The sequence below is a fragment of the Dendrobates tinctorius genome, unplaced genomic scaffold, assembly GCF_039654945.1.
Source record: "Dendrobates tinctorius isolate UK_male_01 unplaced genomic scaffold, ASM3965494v1 ptg000199l, whole genome shotgun sequence".
NCBI lineage: Eukaryota > Metazoa > Chordata > Amphibia > Anura > Dendrobatidae > Dendrobates > Dendrobates tinctorius.
Genome location: NW_027361866.1, coordinates 12,743,631 through 12,762,755, shown reverse-complemented (window position 1 = coordinate 12,762,755; position 19,125 = coordinate 12,743,631). Strand labels below are relative to the sequence as shown.

The window sequence follows — 19,125 nt, the reverse complement described above, 5'->3', positions numbered from 1 at the left end:
CTACAGTCACAGGAAAACACTGTACAGAAAGGACCCATAGAATAAAGTGAACGCTATTTGTGCTGCAAATGGAAAGGGTACCGTATTTTCCGGCGTATAAGACGACCCCCCAACTTTTCCAGCTAAAATAAAAAATTTTCTTAAGAGTCGGGGGTCTTCTTATATGCCATGTGTCATCTTATATGCCGGGTGCGGGGGAGTGGTCCCGATGACAAAGGGAGGGTGTACGTGGAGTTATCATCCCCCTTTTACCTCATTGGTGGCAGCGGTGCTGTCTGCGAGTTTCTGTGCTGGGGATCGGCGGCTACTCCATTTGCACTGTGGCGGCTCTGTGCTGGGGAACGGCGGCTCCTCTTTGTTCAGCGTGGGGGCGCTGTGCTGGGGGGCGGCTGCGGAGGCTCTCTGTCCAGCGTCGGGGCTCCTCCAGCATTTCCCAAAAGCCCGGAGGCCCAGGGAGCTCCATTGCTGCGATGTGGTGGCCTCCCTGAAAATGGCCGCCAGAGCCCGTGTATGCTCAGATTCAGATCTCGTCTCCCGAGATCTGAATCTGTGCATGCGTGGGCTCCGGCGGCCAATTTCCCGAAGGCCACCACATCGCAGCAAGGGAGCTGCCTGGGCCTCCGGGCTTTGGGGAAATTCCGGAGGAGCCCCGACGCTGGACAGAGAGCCTCCGCAGCTGCCCCCCAGCACAGAGCCGCCACACTGCTGAAGGAGGAGCCGCCGCACCGCTGCCACCAATAAGGTAAAAGGGGGATGATAACACCATTTACACCCTCCCTTGTTCATCGGAACCACTCTCCCCATATGCACTCGTCATATAAGACGACACCCGGCGTATAAGACGACCCCCGACTTTTAAGCAGATTTTCAGGGGTTAAAAAGTAGTCTTATACGCCGGAAAATACGGTGCATTGTAAAATATAAAAAAAACTGGAGCAGAAATGCAGTGCATCATTCTAATTCTTCCCACAAAGAGTCCCAAAAATAATTTTTATAATCCCCTATACAGCACAGGGGCAGCACAGTGGCTCAGTGGTTAGCACTGCAGCCTTGCAGCGCTGTTGTCCTGGGTTCAAATCCCACCAAGGACAACATCTGCAAAGAGTTTGTATGTTCTCCCTGTGTTTGCGTGGGTTTCCTCCGGTTTCCTCCCACATTCCAAAGACATACTGATAGGGAATTTAGATTGTGAGCCCCATTGGGGATAGTGATGATCATGTATGTAAAGCGCTGCGGAATACGATAGCGCTATATAAGCAAAGCATATTAAATAATAAAAATCCCAGTCCGATGGGCACTGCTGGTATTCCTTAGCGTCTCCTCTATCCCTGTAATTGCTGGCCCCTTTTCATATGAATGATGCATAATATGACATCCATCCAGGGCCCCCCAATCTCGCTCCTGAGCAGGCATAGTTTGGCCAGACGGGTTAAGATGATGGCCTTCGTTTATACTGGAAAAACCTGGTGACAGGTTCCCTTTAATAAATATTAGTTTGTACGTACCTCAAAAATGGTTCCAATGACCCCCCCAAAAAAAAAATTGGATAAAAAAAAAAATTATGGCTCTGAAATACTGAATACAGCGAGACTAAAATAAAAGCAAAAAATGGACACTTTTGAATGGTCCTCTTTAAGGGGTTAATTGCTTTCTACATAATTGCTTGATTTTGCAGGAGAACAGTTGCTTTTCCCTGCAAAGACACAAGGCAATTAGAATCGGCTGCAGTGTTTAGCAGGTAAAACCTTAAGGGTGTGTGCACACGCTGCGGATTCTGCTGCGGAGTACAGTACCATAATATCCTATGGGAAATGGAAACCACTGCGGTTTACCATCTCCTTCATTGTAGAGGTGATATACTGCAGGGCAAAACCGCAGGCTAATCCGCAGATAAACCGCAGGTCTTTTGATCTGCGGATTTACCTGCGGATTTTACTAAATCCGTGCGGATCAATCCACAGCAGAATCCGCAGCGTGTGCACACACCCTTATTCTTCGGCAAAACCAAGTGATTGTTAAACAATCAATTGAAAAACCTCTGTGGTTACCTGAGCTGCGGTTTTTGGATACTCTGGCCACATTGTGATCTCTTAGCACTAAATTATATTAATGCCTATTTCAAAAGACGATCACAGACAAAAATTCCCCTAAACCACAGTAATCAGTATAAAGCTTAAAAGACGCAGAGTCTAATTCTGATTCATTTTGCTCTTTCTCCTCATTATCATTCCCCTGCTCTAGGCGAGCGCTAGACCATGCGCTGCCTGCTGATGGAGGAGGACGAGGTTCTAGAAATTCACTTAGTAGCACAGGAAAAGCAAAATAGTGATTTATCCACATAAAAGAAATGCAATGGTACACATTGGGTTAGGGCAATCTGTTTAACAGATCCGTCAAACGGATGCGCTAAAAATTAGCCCCAAATTGTCTTTTTGTGGTGTATTTTTGCCATCGTGTTAACGCATGCGGCTGCGTTAGGTCTTATGCCTCTGCCTGCGTTTGCAATTGAGTTCTATGGCAGAACGAACGCTTCCATTCACAATGCGTTCACCGTACCAGACCTGAAAACGTGGTAGTCCGCGTTTGAAGGTGCGTCACAAACTAAAGGACCATTGCAAACGCATGCCGATTTTGACATGCGTTAGGATCCGATACATTAATGAAAGTCTATGGGTGCGCTAACATGTCCGTTACATTGCGTTAGTGCTGCTTCCAAACTGATCTGTTAAACGGATTGTCCTAACGCAATGTGAACCTAGCCATAGAAAGTGACTTTCTTTTATTCTTCATCTGATGGAGGGCAGCAGTTATGAGAATTTGTAGATTTGAGTTTACAGAGTGGAGCTTAAATAAAAAAAGAAACAATTTAAAAAAAAAAGGGGACTCTTCCTAAAGGTACTGTCACACTAAGAGATATCGCTAGCAATATCGCTATAACTTGTGACATTATAGCGATATTGCTAGACCTACGACCGGCTCCCCCGCTGGTTATCGCTGATCGCGCGAGAACAGGCTGGACTGTTTCTCGTCGTCAGCTTCCTGCTGTGATGACGAGCGACGCGTGGAGCCGGGCGGGAGGACGCAGGATCGCCTGGTGTGACAGGTAAGTAGCGACCCCCAACCCCAGCGATGTCGCTGGTGAGATCTGCCTGTGTGGCAGCTCACTAGCGACCACTTAGCGATGTACCAGCGATCCTGACCGCGTCATATCGCTGGTCGGGATCGCTGGTACATCGCTAAGTGTGACAGTACCTTAAGAGTCCAAAGACATACTGGTAGGGAATTCAGATTGTGAGACTCAATGGGGACAGCGAGGAGGTCGCCTGTAGAGTGTCAATAAGAAGTGCTGCCATATTGTGTATGATTTAAAGCATCTGAAGAACATAACTTGTGCAGATCTCAAAAACAGATTTCACTTTTACAATTTGTCATTCATGAATATCAACGAACAACTGTTAAAATTGTTATTATCCTAGTAAAATGTGTACAATATGTCCAGAATGAAGCGCATGGCGGAGTAGTTAATGTAATAGGAAAAAGAAAATAATGGCCAGAGACAGGTCATTCTTCCTGCTATATCTGTAAATGTTATAGGTCTATAATTATAATTTACATCATATGTGCAGAGGAGATAATACATCACAAGGACTTTTTAATGACACCAAAAGAGCAAGTCAGTGACCTGTTAATCTACTTTTTATTACCAAATGCAATAAATCACAGGACATCTTGCGTACAGAAGGTAACATGAGATTCAGGCTTCGTGGATTTGGCGTAACAGAAAAAAGCTAATAAAAACAATACAATGGTTATGGGCCATATAGTCAACCCGCAGCCATTAATTTTGTCTTCTGCATCAGTGAGCTCATCTGAGGGTATCTCACCAGATATATTTTCCCCACTAAAATACTGAAAATACTGTGCGCCGTCACTGAGAGGTCATTGGCTTGCTAAAAAGCAAGCTTTCTTTTTTTAAAAACAGACATAAATTGCATAACAATATAACAAACAACTGGCAGCGCTAAACCAACTTCAAACTAATGCTAGAGTATAAAAGTTCAACAAGTTCATGAGGATGTCATAGTCAGGGGTGTGCAGCATTTACCATTTAATGTATGGTTTGTAAGGCAGTGGCTTTCACGTTCATGCGGTCATGGTGCAGTGACCCAAGAAAGTTCAACTTAAACGTCTTTATTTGCCAACTTACAAAACAAATCCAAGCCTTATCATTCGGTTCGCAGCCGAAACTTCCGTATCAGTCTGTTAACGACTGCCCCTCCGTAGAACTCGTGGGTGCAGTAAAGGCTTTGCTCTCTCTGGCTCTGGTCTGTGTTCAGTGTCACAGAGACAGGCATAGACTGTTGTGCTCAAAAGTTTACATACCCCGGCGGAATTTTTGCTTTCTTGGCCTTTTTTCAGAGAATATGACTGATGACACCAAAACTTTTTCTCCACTCATGGTTAGTGGTTGGGTGAAGCCATTTATTGTCAAACTACTGTTTTCTCTTTTTAAATCATAGTGACAACCCAAAACATCCAAATGACCCTGATGAAAAGTTCACATACCCTGGTGATTTTGGCCTGATAACATGCACAGAAGTGCACACAAATGGGTTTGAATGGCTAAAAAAGGTAACATCCTCACCTGTGACCTGTTTTCTTGTAATCAGTGTGTGTGCATAAAAGCTGAGTGAGTTTCTGGGATCCACACAGACTCTTGCATCTTTAATCCAGCCACTGATGTTCCTGGATTGTGAATCATGGGGAAAGCAAAAGAACTGTCAAGGGATCCACAGGAAACCACAGGAAAAGGTAGTTAAACTGTATGAAACAGGAAAGGGATACAAAAAGATATCCAAGGAATTGATAATGCCAGTCAGCAGCGTTCAAACTGTGATTAACAAACAGAAAATCAGGGGCTCTGTAAAAACAAAACCACGGTCAGATAGACCAAGAACAATTTTGTCCACAACTGCCAGGAAAATTGTCCGGGATGCAAAGAAAAACCGACAAATAACATCAGCTGAAATACTGGACTCTCTGAAAACTAGCGGTGTTGCTGTTTCAAGATGCACAATAAGGAGGCACTTGAAGAAAAATGGGCTGCATGGTCGAGTCGCCAGAAGAAAGCCATTACTGTGCAAATGCCACAAAGTATCTCGCCGACAATGCACAAAACAGCACAGAGACAAGCCTCAAAACTTCTGGAACAAGGCAATTTGGAGTGATTAGACCAAATTTGAACTTTTTGGCCACAACCATAAATGTTACATATGCAGAGAGGGCAATAAGGCCTATGATGAAAGGAACACCATTCCTACTGTAAAGCACAGAGGTGAATCACTGATGTTTTGGGGACGTATGAGCTAGAAAGACACAGGAAACTTGATCAAAGATAAAGGAAAGATGAATACAACATATTAGCAGCAAATACTGGAGGCAAATTTGCAATCATCAGCCCGGAAGCTGCGCATGGGACGTACTTGGACGTTCCAACATGACAACGATCCAAAGCACAAGGCCAAGTCGACCTGTCATTGCCTACAGAAGAACAAAGTGAAGGTTCTGGAGTGGCCATCTCAGCCTCCTGACCTCAATATCATTGAGCCACTCTGGGGAGATCTCAAGTGCGCAGTTAATGCTAAACAGCCCAGGAATTTACAGAAACTGGAGGTTTTTTGCCAAGAAGAGCGGGCAGCTTTACCATCTGAGAAAATAAAGAACCTCATCCACAACAACCAAAAAGACTTCAAGCTGTCATTGATGTTAGAGGGGGCAATACACGGTACCATGAGTGGAGAAAAAGTTTTGGTGCCATCATTCATATTCTTTGAAAAAAGGCCAAGAAAGCAAAAATTTTGCCGGGGTATGTAAATTTTTGAGCAAAACTGTACAAACCCTCCTCCTCTGCTGCTTGCAAACCAACACTGACACACCCAACCCTAACCTGAAAGGGTAAATGAGAATTGTGGATATGGGCCACTATCAAGACCGAGGGAGAAATCCATCCCACTACCTTCCTACAGATCCCTCCAAAAATAAAAGACCCTTGTCAGGTTTTTCTAAATCTGATTAGGTCAAATAGCTTGACTCTGTCCACACTCACTTTTCATTTGTGTTGTAACCACAGCTGTGGCTGTAATCACAATGCTCTCGAGCGTGTTCAGTATGTTTCTATGTACAATGTGGGGGACACAACGCCCCCCCCCCCCCCCTTATAGGATTCCCCTCACTGCCTCATAGCTTTTAGATCTATTGATGTATGGAGAGAAGATTTCTGAGAAGAGAAAATGAATACAAGTAATACAATACAGCTTAAATAAAAATTTAAAAGGAATCTGTCACCACATTTGACCTATGTAAACTATTAATATGGGCATACAAGCTATAGAGTGCTGAAAAAAAGTCCTACCTGTGTGTCTCATATAAGATGCCTTGTTGCACAGAAATCATCTTTTATCACTGTATATAAAGTATCTCTTCCAGGCTCCGATGCAGATGGTGCCTAGAAGATAACTCTGCTCCCAGAGCTTATTATACATGAAAGGGAGTTACCAGTGAGACAAGTAACCAACTCAGGACAGAGAAATTACATTTGTCTTTTTGAAAACACATGTTTTTCTTCTAAGTTCTGCTGTATTGCAACAATATTGGAACCCTGTCTGCTTGTGAGCTGGAAGCTGAAAGGAACCTACAGATGTGTCAGGTATAATCACACACAGCTCTGTAGTGAGATCAGGAGAGCAGAGAGCGGCCATCACACATCACATTGGTAACTCCACCTTCTGTTTAAAACAAGCTCTGACGGCAGAGTTATCTTCCAGGCACCATCCACCCCAGAGCCTGGAAGAGGTCACTTCCATAAAGTGATAAAAGATGATTTCTCAGCAACACCAAATTGTTATGAGGCATACAGGTAGGACTATTTTCAGCAGTCGCAGTCTATAACCTATAATTCCATATTAATAGTTCAGACAGGTCAAATGTGGAGACAGATTCCCTTTAAAGGGAATCTGTCACCCCATTGTTGGCCTATAAGCTGCGGCCACCGCCATCATGGGCTTATCTACAGCATTCTGTAATGCTGTTGATAAGCCCCCAATGTAACCTGAAAGATAAGAAAAAAAGAGTTAGATAAAATACTCACCATGGCGTTCGGTCCAGTCCGATGGGTGTCGCCGTCCCTGTCCCATCTTCATACGATGGAAGTCCTCCTCCTTGCTTCTCCCTGTTGAGGGCAGAGTAAAGTACTGCAGTGCGCAGGTGTGGGACCTCTCTGACCTTTCCCGGCGCCTGAGCACTGCAGTACTTTACTCTGCCTTCAACAGGGCAGATAAGGAGGCGCCGGACCGGGCCGCAACACCCACCACCCCGCCCCCCGGTGAGTATAATCTAACGTGTTTTTTTTTATCTTTCAGGTTTCATCGGGGTATTATCTACAGCATTACAAAATGATGTACATAAGCCCCTGATGGCTTTGGCCGCAGCTTATAGGGCTAAAATGGGGTGACAGATTCCCTTTAAAGGCCCCGTCTCACATAGCGAGATCGCTGAAGCGTCACCGATTTTGTGACGCAACAGCGACCTCGTTACGTGTAACACTTAGCAGCGACCAGGCTGTCGCTGATCGTGCTCGAATGTCCTAGGCCATTTTTTGATCGCTGGTGTCACGCTGGCCAGCATGCATCACTGTGTTTGACACCGAAGAGCGACCTAGTTAGCGACTCAGAAATCATGGACGCAGGCGGGAGTCGTCAGAATCGCTGCTGTGTGACAAGGTCCTAACGACCGCTAAGGTCGTTATACGGATCGCTGGATCGTTGGTAAATCTGACTGACAGATTACTAGCGACCATTTAGCGACGCACCAGCGATCCTTACCAGGTCGTATCGTTAACGGGATTGCTGGTGCGTCGCTAAGTGTAACGGTACCCTAAGGGTATGTGCACACGTTGCAGATTAGTGTGCGGAATTTTCTGCACAAAATCCGCATCTCTTGGCAGAAACCGCAGCGGAAAACGCTTGCTTGCTTGAATTGATGCGGATTTCCTGCGGATTCTAATGCGTTTTTGGTGTGTGGATTTGTAAGGTTGTATTAAATCTGTGTGTGTTCTGCTTCTGAGAAAGGTTTTTTTCATGTGCCAGACTGGAAAACGCTGCTGTGGATCCGCAAAAAGAATTGACATGCTGTGGAAAAAAAAACCGCTGCAAGTCTGCGCGGATTTTTCCGCAGCATGTGCACAGCAATTTTTCAATTACCATAGAATAACATTGCCTGTACACTACACTGCAAATTTGATGCAAATCCGCGCGGAAAAAAACGCTGCGAATCCGCATCAAAATCTGCAACATGTGCACATAGGGTTTTTCGCTTGCAGATTTCTAAACTCTAATAGCCAGCACTGGGTTAAAAAAAACACAAACATAAAACATTACTTTTCAAGTTTAGCGCTGCCTTTCCAATACTGCTCTGGGCTCTGCTTACTAGCTGCAACAGTGATATCAGAACTAAGATGCACATTACTTTATTATGATTATAAGTGACAAACGTCTACAGCCAATAATACTGATATGAAGACATTAGCTGCATTCACTTCAAGATGATGATAACTACAGTCAAAATAATGTTTTTGAGGTACTCAATACTTACCATCAGGCTGCTGACTTGTTTTTCTTTTTGGCTCCGGGTAATTTACTTTATCACCCAGTCTACTATTTTTTCACTATCCTGTTTCTCTGTTATGTGCCTTTTTATTACTAATAAAATGTATATTGCTTGAAATGGATTTGGACTCTATTTCTCCTCCAGTTTTTCTCAGTCAAAATAATCTGTATAAAAGTTTCTTCAATCTCAAAGAACTCAATTTTTTCTTCTTATGACAGTAAAAAAAAAAAAAAAAAAGTGCCCTATTTTTACGGACTGTCGTGGAACCCCAAGAGGGACTCAAGGCTACGTACTCCCTATTTAGCTAATAGTTCCCTTTTGACTTTCTGGCATGTAAATTGCCATCAGAGCAAGTTCACATTCCGTGCCCTTACTTTCTGAACCGGTGTTTGCTTCTGCTGCTTACACATCAGAAAAGCACAGAACACAGAGAACAAAGACAAAATTTGCTGCAGAAAACCATATAAATATCATTCATGCACCACCAGAATTATATTGGACAATTTGTCACAGTTTCTTCTCCTGACCACAATCCTTCCATCAATGATACACACATGGGGACAAAACGGAGAATCCATTGGGGTATCTAGTAGTGGATGTGAACCAATTTTCTAAGACAAACATACAAGGAGAATAATACAGTCACACTGCATGGTGCTGAAAATGGAATTTGCTGCTTTAGGGCATGACTTTTTCAGGCGCTTTTCAATAAAAGGTCAAGTGAAATTAAGGCCAGAGAGGTGAATATACACACATGCATTTGATAAACAACATATGCGCGATGGCATTTATTTAATGACACCATTCCACCTGTATGCACAGTTCCCATACTATATGCTGTCGGTATATAGTGGAAATGGTCTGTACAAGCAATACAGTAAAAAGACAACACAGCCTAATCTTGTAGTCACTTCACTGATCAATGGCTAGAAAGTCTTGCATGTTGGCCAAAAAGGGATCAAACATATTGGTGAAGAAAGCGTCAACACTTTCTATATGCTATTTTCGTTCTGCACGTTATTTAATATTGATCTTTAACCCCTGGAGCTTTTTTTTTTTTTCTTCAGTTTTGCTTTTTCGTTTTTCGCTCCCCTTCTTTCCAGAGCCATAACTTTTTTATTTTTCCGTCAATATAGCCATGAGAGGACTTATTTTTTGCGGGACGAGCTGTACTTTTGAACGACATCCATTGGTTTTAGCATTGCGTGTACTCGAAAAGGGAAAAATATTACAAGTGCGGTGAGATTGCAAAAAAAGTGCAATCCCACACTTACTTTTTGTTTGGCTTTTTTTGCTAGGTTCACTAAATGCTAAAACTGACCTTCTATTATGATTCTCCAGGTCATTACGAGTTCATAGACATCAAACATGTTTTTTTTTTTTAACTAAGTGGTGAAAAAAATTCCAAAGTTTGTAAAAAAAAAAATGGCGCCATTTTACGAGACCTGTAGCGTCTTCATTTTTTGTGATCTCGGGTTGGGTGAGGGCTTATTTTTTGCGTGCCGAGCTGACGTTTTTAATGATACCACTTTTGTACATATATGTTCTTTTGATTGCCCATTATTGCATTTTAATGCAATGTCGCAATGACCAAAAAACAGCAATTCTGGCGTTTCGATTTTTTTCTCACTAACCTGTTTCGTGATCGGGTTAATCCTTTTTTTATTGCTAGATCAGGATCAGGCAATACTGAATGCGACGATACCAAACGTGTGGCCCTCATAGCAATCCCGCATCAACAACCATAGAGGTCTCAAGGAGATCTCTGGTTGTTATGCCGACGAACCGATGATCCCCGATCACATGATGGGGGTCAGCGGTGCGCGTATTTCCGGCCCGATGGCCAGAAGTGCACGTTAAATGCCGCTGTCAGAGTCTGACCTGTGCCTATTGGGGGCACATGTCAGCGGTTCAAAACAGCTGACATGTTCCGGCTTTGATGTGGGCTCCGAGCAGGAGCCTTCATCAAAGTGGGGGTACTGCCATTGGACTTACTATTCCGACCAATGGCGTTAAGGTTGTATTTACACAATTTTTAAGGTTGTATTTACACAGTTTTTAAGTCAAAACCTGGAAAGGACTCAAAAGATATGGGAATGCCAGAAAGGACCAGGACTTCATGCTGAATGAACATTTTTCTGGCTTTGGCACAAAAATTGCATCAAATACTGCATGTGAGCCCAAATCTGTCGTATGAGCAAGCTCTTCCCGATATGGAGCTGAAGACACATTCTGGAGGATGTGAGAAAATAACTTGCGTCTTGGTATTACACCTCTTAGATCATAAGTCCTAAACACAGGCTACTTGGTGTTTAATGTAGTAGAGCAGAAAGATTTGCAGGACCCTGGTACAGGGGCCATGTTTTTTTTTTTATCTGTAGTCATTGGCTGTGTGGCGCTTCTTCTGATCAGAATGTCTGACACAATTTAGTAGCATATTAAAGGGAATCTGTTAGCAGGTTTTTACTACCTCGTCTGACAGCATCATAATGTAGGCAAAGAGACCCCAAATCCAACAATGTATCACTTAGATTACTGGGTGCAGCCATTCTGACACAGAGTTTTTAGATTTAGCAATGCAGCAGAGCTGAGAAAGCTAACTCCGCCCACACCAGGCTCTGTATATACAACATACATAGACAGTGAGCTGCCTATCACAGGAGGGGGGCATGTCGGACGAGGAGGCACGTGCTGCTGTGTCCAGCAATGATAAGCTACTGGTGCTAAAACAACCACTGCAAGCAAACAAAACCTCGGAGCTTGATAAGCGAGGCATCACTGAAATCTGTGTTTTAACCCCTACCTCATACCGTCTTCAGATTACATAGCAAAAACCTGCTGAAACATTCCCTTTAACAAAACAGGGAGCAAGGGAGAATGAAATAATAGGTTCATAAAAAAAACGTACATTTTATGAAAATATAAAGGTGACACTTTACCACATTTTGCGGATTTGAGCCGCAGTCAGGCAATTAAAATTGTTTGAAGCAGCTTGTAGTGGGAGTGACCTTATAAAATTATACTGTACAAAAACATACTTAGTAAAAATCCAAAAGCCATTGACATGACAGACAATTACATGAGTGGAGCTTGTGAACATCTTTATCTTCATTCCCCTTATCTATACGGCATGAGGTTAGTGCAAATAGACATGATCTGTACCCCATGAGCTATGTGTACCACATGTTTGGGGAAAAAAAAAGTTTAAATATACATATGTCAATTGTCCAGTCATTAGATGTGTTACTAAAGTAAAAGGAGGGTGAAAATACGGTGAATGGGAAGACAGTGAGACTGCAGGAGCAGGACCCTTACCTTATCTCTCAAATGGTGTTCTGCTGCCTCAATGTTCAAAGGATCATCAAAATTTAATAGATCCTACAGGAATAAAGAAAATATTTCACAAAGAGAAAGATTTTACACAAAATATGGTTGTATATTACTTGTGTAAAGATACGCTTTTCACTTTTGGCCATGGCTCCTGCTAAATTGTCAAGCGAGGGTCAGATTTTACATTACAAATTGTTCCCTGCTGTAAACGCGCCTGCAGATGGGTATGCAGAGATGCCCATTACCACTTGTTTCTGACATGAGATCATAACTGCACATCTCATAAACGGACATGAAATGAAGACATAAGAGATGCGGTTATTATATACACCTGCCGTACAGGAGCGAGATCGCATCCAGACCAGGTAGCGTGGAGCTACAGGTGCAGGTCTATTACTTATAGTGAGCACTATATACTCCTTTTTCTGCAAATGATTCATTAGGGTATGTACATACCTTCAGTATTTACTGGAAAATCTACTGAAAGAAAAAAAGCTATATTTTTGCATGCATTTTTCACCCCCTTTCATTTGTTTGGGTGAGAACGCTTCAAAAACACTCTAAGGCTGTGTGCCCACGATGCGATTTTTAAGCGTTTTTGCCGCGATTTTCGGCGCGAAAACGTTTAAAAATCGTGTACAGAACGCACCCCATGCATTCCTATGGCATTCCGCACATGCTGTGCTAATGCTGCGCTTTTTTCCGCGGTGGAATTGCATCGCGGAAAAAATCGCAGCATGATCATTCTTTTGTGCGGAATCGCAAAGATGTGTGGTGAGCACTTTGAACTCCCAAGTGCTTCATAGAATATTATAATGTACAGCCATAAAAATAAAAAAAATCTTATTTTTTCACAAAAATGATCTTTTTGCCCCCAATTTTTTATTTTCCCAAGGGTAACAGGAGAAATTAGACCCCAAAAGTTGCTGTGCAATTTGTCCTGAGTATACTTATACCCCATATGTGGGGGTAAACCACTGTTTGGGCGCATGGCAGAGCTCGGAGAGGAAGGAGCACCGTTTGACTTTTTCACAGCACAATTGGCTGGAATAGATATCAGACACATGTCGCGTTTAGAGAGCCCCTGATGTGCCTAAACAGTGGAAACCCCCCAATTCTATCTCCAACACACCCCCTAACCCTAATCCCAACCCTAACCATAACCCTAACTACAAACCTAACCCTAACACACCCCTAACCCCAACTTTAGCCCTAACCCTAACCCTAACTTTAGCCCCAACCCCAACTGGAAAATGGAAATACCGTATATACTTGTGTCTAAGCAGAGATTTTCAGCACATTTTTTGTGCTGTAAAAAGCCCCCCTCGGCTTATACATGAATCATTGTGTAGAAAGCCAGCGGGGTGGTGGTGGCAGGAGCCAGTGGCTGGGACATCATACCCTCGTGTCATCGCTGAACATCTCTGCATCCTCCATTGTCCCAGGGCCGGCAGCTTCTTCCTGTATTCAGCAGTCACATGGTACCGCTCAATAAGGTAATGATAATGGACGAGACTCCACTCCCATAGATGTGGAGGCATATTCATTACCTTAATGAGGATCAGCGATGGCATGAGGAGGGCGAGTATGATGAAGTAGGACGAGAGAAGCACCGAGGAGGACGGGGGAAGCACCGAGGAGGACAGGGAGCTGAGCCATACATAGAAGGATGGGACGGGGGCGCCGAGCCATGCATACTGGGAGGGGGGATAGCCACACAGACGCTTTTTATTGCAAAAAGTAGTTTTTGCATCACCACATTTTGAGAGCTATAATTTTTCCAAATTTTGGCCCACAGAGTCATGTGAGGTCTTGTTTTTTGCGGGACGAGTTGACGTTTTTTATTGGTACTAGTTTCGGGCACATGATATTTTTTGATCACCTCATTTATATAATTTTTTAATATTTTGGCGCTTTTATACAATAAAAACTATTTTAACCCCTTCCTGACATTCGACGTACTATCCCGTCCATGGGACCCGGGCCCCTATGCCCATGGACGGGATAGTACGTCTACCGCGATCAGCGGCGCCCACGTGGTGAGCGCCGCTGATCGCGGACGGGTGTCAGCTGATTATCACAGCTGACACCCGACACGGCTCCCTCCGTGCTTCCCTGAGCCCCCCACGGCAGCGCAATGTGCAGCGCTGCTGCGGGGGGCTCCTTTCCTGCAGGCCCCCGAATCCAAGATGGCGACGGGGGCCTGCAGGAAGCTGGCTTCCTCAGTGCCTGCAAAGCGCAGGCATGAGGAAGCCTTCTGCACTGCCTGTGACAGATCGCTGATCTGTCACAGTGATCTGTGATGTGACAGATCAGCGATCTGTCACAGGACAGTGATGTCCCACCTGGGACTATTTAATAAAGTTAAAAAAAAAATAAAAAAAGTGTTAAAATAATTTTAAAAAAATTGCCAAATAAATTAGAAAAAAAAAAAAATATTCCCCCAAAAATCCATTTTTTGGAAATAAAAAAAAAACAATAAAAGTACACATATTCGGTATCGCCGCGTCCGTAACGACCCGCCCTATAAACCTGTCCCATTAGTTAACCCCTTTAGCGAACCCCTTAAAAAATAAAAACGAAGCAAAAAATAATGATTTATTATCATACCGCCAAAAAAAAGTGTAATAAAGCGCGATCAAAAAGACGCATATAAATATCCATGGTACCGCTGAAAACGTCATCTTGTCCCGCAAAAAACGAGCCGCCACACAGCATCATCAACGAAAAAATAAAGTTATAGCTCGCAGAATAAAGCGATGCAAAAATAATTATTTTTTATATAAAATAGTTTTCATTGCATAAAACCGACAAAACATAAAAAAAGACCTAAATGAGGTATCGCTGTAACCGTACTGACCCGAAGAATAAAACCACTTTATCAATTTTACCGCACGCGGAACGGTGTAAACGCACCCCCCCAAAAGAAATTCATGAAACGCTGGTTTTTGTTCATTCTGCGTCCCAAAAATTGGAATAAAAAGCGATCAAAAAATGTCACGTGCCCGAAAATGGTACCAATAAAAACGTCAACTCGGCCCGCAAAAAATAAGACCTCACATGACTTGGTGGGTCAAAATACGGAAAAATTATAGCTCTCAATATGTGGTGATGCAAAAACTATTTTTACAATAAAAAGCGTCTTTTAGCGTGCGACAGCTGCCAAATATAAAAACCGCCATAAATAGTAAATCAAACCCCCCGTTATCACCCCCTTAGTTAGGGAAAAATAATAAAATAAAAAAAAGTATTTATTTCCATTTTTCCATTAGGGTTAGGGCTGAGTTGGGGTTCGGGTTAGAATTGGGGGTTTCCACTGTTTGGGCACATCAGGGGCTCTCCAAATGCAACATGGCGTCTGATCTCAATTCCAGCCAATTCTGAGTTGAAAAAGTCAAATGGTGCTCCTTCCCTTCCAAGCTCTGTCATGCGCCCAAACAGTGTTTTACCCCCACATGTAGGGTATCAGCCTACTCAGGACAAATTGCAAAACAATTTTTGGGGTCCAATTTCTCCTGTTACCCTTAGGAAAATAAAAAATTGGGGGCAAAAATATGTTTGTGGAAAAAAATGATTTTTTTTATTTTCACGTCCGAGCGTTATAAACTTCTGTGAAGCACTTGGGGGTTCAAAGTGCTCACCACACATCTAGATAAGTTCCGTGGGGGGGTCTAGTTTCCAAAATGGGGTCATTTGTGGGGGGTTTCTACTGTTTAGGTACATCAGGGGTTTTCCAATCGCGACATGGTGTCCGATCTCAATTCCAGCCAAAAACGTCAAATGGCGCGGCTTCCCTTCCGAGTTCTGCCATTCGCCCAAATAGTGGTTTACCCCCACATGTGGGGTATCAGCATACTCAGGACAAATTGCACAACAACTTTTAGGGTCCTGTTACCCTTGGAAAAATAAGAATTGAGGGTGAAAAGATCATTTTTGTGGAAAAAATATGATTTTTTTAATTGTACAGCTTTATGTTATAAACTTCTGTGAAGCCCTTGGGGGTTCAAAGTTCTCACCACACATCTAGATAAGTTCCTTAGGGGGTCTAGTTTCCAAAATGGTGTCATTTGTGGGGGGTTTCCACTGTTTAGGTACATTAGGGGCTCTCCAAAGGCAACATGACACCCGCAGACCATTCCATCAAAGTCTGCATTCCAAAACGTCACTACTTCCCTTCCGAGCCCCGACGTGTGCCCATACAGTAGTTTTCTCCCACATATGGGGTGTCAGCGTACTCATGACAAATTGGACAACGACTTTTGGGGTCCAATTTCTCCTGTTACCCTTGGGAAAATAAAAAATTGGGGACTAATTGATCATGTTTGTGGAAAAAATACGATTTTTTTATTTTCATGCCCGGGCATTATAAACTTCTGTGAAGCCCTTGGGGGTTCAAAGTTCTCACCACACATCTAGATAAGTTCCTTAGGGTGTCTAGTTTCCAAAATGGTGTCCTTTGTGGGGGGTTTCCACTGTTTTGGTACATCAGGGGTTTTCCAGTCGCAACATGATGTCCGATCTCAATTCCAGCCAAAAACGTCAAATGGCGCTGCTTCCCTTCCGAGCTCTGCCATGCGCCCAAATAGTGGTTTACCCCCACATGTGGGGTATCAGCGTACTCACGACAAATTGCACAATAACTTTTAGGGTCCTGTTACCCTTGGGAAAATAAAAATTGGGGTGAAAAGATCATTTTTGTGGAAAAAATATGATTTTTTAATTGTACCGCTGCTGTACGTTATAAACTTCTGTAAAGCCCTTGTGGGTTCAAAGTTCTCACCACATATCTAGATAAGTTCCTTGGGGGGTCTAGTTTCCAAAATGGGGTCACTTGTAGGGGGCTTCCACTGTTTAGGTACATCATGGACTCTCCAAACGTGACATGGCGTCCGATCTGAATTCCAGCCAATTTTGCATTGAAAAAGTCAAACGGCGCTCCTTCCATTCTGAGCTCTGCCATGCGCCGAAACAGTTGTTCCCCCCCACATATCAGGTATCAGCGTACTCAGGACAAATTGGACAATAACTTTTGCAGTCCAAATTCTCCTGTTACTCTTGGTAAAATAAAAAAAATTGAACCTGAAGTATTTTTTTTGTGAAAAAAAGTTAGATGTTCATTTTTTTTTTTAAATATTCAAAAAAAATTCCTGTGACGCACCTAAAGGGTTAATAAACTTCTTGAATGTGGTTTTGAGCACCTTAAGGGGTGCAGTTTTTAGAATGGTGTCACTTTTCGGTATTTTCTATCATATAGACCCCTCAAAGTGGCTTCAAATGTGATGTGGTCCTAAAAATAAAATGGTGTTGTAAAAATGAGAAATCGCTGGTCAACTTTTAACCCTTATAACTTCCTAACAAAAAAAAATGTTGGTTCCAAAATTGTGCTGATGTAAAGTAGACATGTGGGAAATGTTAGTTATCAAGTTTTTTGTGTGCCGTATCTCTGTGATTTAAGGGCATAATAATTCAAAGTTGGAAAATTGCGAAATTTTCAAAATCTTCGCCAAATTTCAGTTTTTCTCACAAATAAACGCAAGTTATTTGAATGAAATTTTACCACTAACATGAAGTACAATATGTCACGAGAAAACAATGTCAGAATCACCGGGATCCATGGAAGCGTTCCAGAGTTATGACCTCATAAAGGTACAGTGGTCAGAATTGTAAAAATTGGCCCGGTCATGAACGTGCAAACCACCCTTGGGGGTGAAGGGGTTAAAGAAAAAAATAATTATTTTTCCATCGCTTTATTCTGAGAGCTATAACTTTTTTATTTTTCCGGTGATGGAGCCTTATGGCTGTTTGAGGACGTAAAGCTGTACAACGTTTATTTAGATCAATCTTTTTGATCGCGTGTTATTCCACTTTTCTCTTTCGTCTCATTGGGGGACACAGGAACCGTGGGTGTGTGCTGCTGTCACTAGGAGGTTGACACTATGCCATGAAAAAATGTTAACTCCGCCTCCGCAGTATACACCCCTCCGACAGGCTGTAGGACCATCAGTTTTGCTTAGTGTCAGCAGGAGGTGGACAGGGGTCTCTCGCAGACCCATGCCAACCATAATGTGCGTCGTTCCTTTTCAGGTTACCATGGAGGGATACAGAGTAGATATGCTACATCTGTATTCCCACACCGGGATTATGAGTACGGCGTGTACTGCCACCCCGTATCCTCATGAATCCCACTGGCAAGGACCCTAACCCCTAACACAGGACACGTGTTGAGGTGGCCACTCCTGGTCCTGACCTTCATCTCTCATCACTCACCCGCCAGAGCCTGATGATCGAGAGAGACGCCCTACAGAAAAGGTTTGGGACAGCAATCTTTTCATGCAGATAACCGACCCCGGTTACGGGGTGAACTGGAAATAGGGGCTGCAGCGTTTTATATTTTGCTCACCAGCCGCCCTAGGCTGAATGTGACCGCTCTAATCAGCGCTCGGGCTTGCAGTCCATGGCTCTATACTTAGTTTAAGAGCCAACACTTACTTTCAAGCACGCGGTGCAGCACGGTTCCAGCCTCCTCCCGTGGCAACATTATGGCCCTGGGCTCCAGCAGGAGCCCAGCACGGCCGACGCCAGATTCCGGCAGGCTCTGCCCCTTGGCTTCCTCTTCCTGTACCAGCGCCATCTTGGTGCTCCAGGAGGCCGGAGTTGGGCCCCGCCCACCGCTTCCGGGTGGGGATTTCATAAAGGTTCTAGGCAGTGGGGGCTGTTCACCTCTCTCTCCCTCATCAGCCTTTGGGCAGCAGCTGCGGCGGGGACACAGGTCGTGAGTGAGTACTGCACTACAGGTTGCTCCCTCACTCCGCTTTCTACCCCCAACGGTCGGCACCAGGTAAAGCCTGTCAGTGTGCCCAAGGGAGGAGCAGTCCCGCTCCTCCTCATCCACTTCAGCGACCTTGGTCAAATATTTTCTATGTACCAAATGCAATGTCAGGGTTCCTTCAGGTCAGTACTCGTCACTCTGCTCAGATTGCATCGGAACCATGGTGTCACCTACGCTAGAGCAGGTGCCAGCCCCCCTGCCTTACCTGTCAGAGCTCCCGCATTATCCCTGGAGCAGGAGGAAGCCACCTTGCCTGCCGCCCAGGGGTCATCCATCGCCACGGGAGACAGTGAGTGTCCAGG

General features: G+C 43.8%; 1 protein-coding gene across 2 annotated transcripts in view; it reads right to left on the bottom strand.

Moving 5' to 3' along the window:
• The window catches only part of UBE2F (ubiquitin conjugating enzyme E2 F (putative)), a 291,784-nt gene that overhangs the window by 11,206 nt on the left and 261,453 nt on the right, over positions 1–19,125 (bottom strand). For both annotated transcript variants that reach the window (XM_073553244.1, XM_073553243.1), the window contains exon 9: positions 11,980–12,042. In XM_073553244.1, the coding sequence (XP_073409345.1) occupies positions 11,980–12,042 (63 nt within the window). The remainder of the gene's footprint in view (positions 1–11,979; positions 12,043–19,125) is intronic.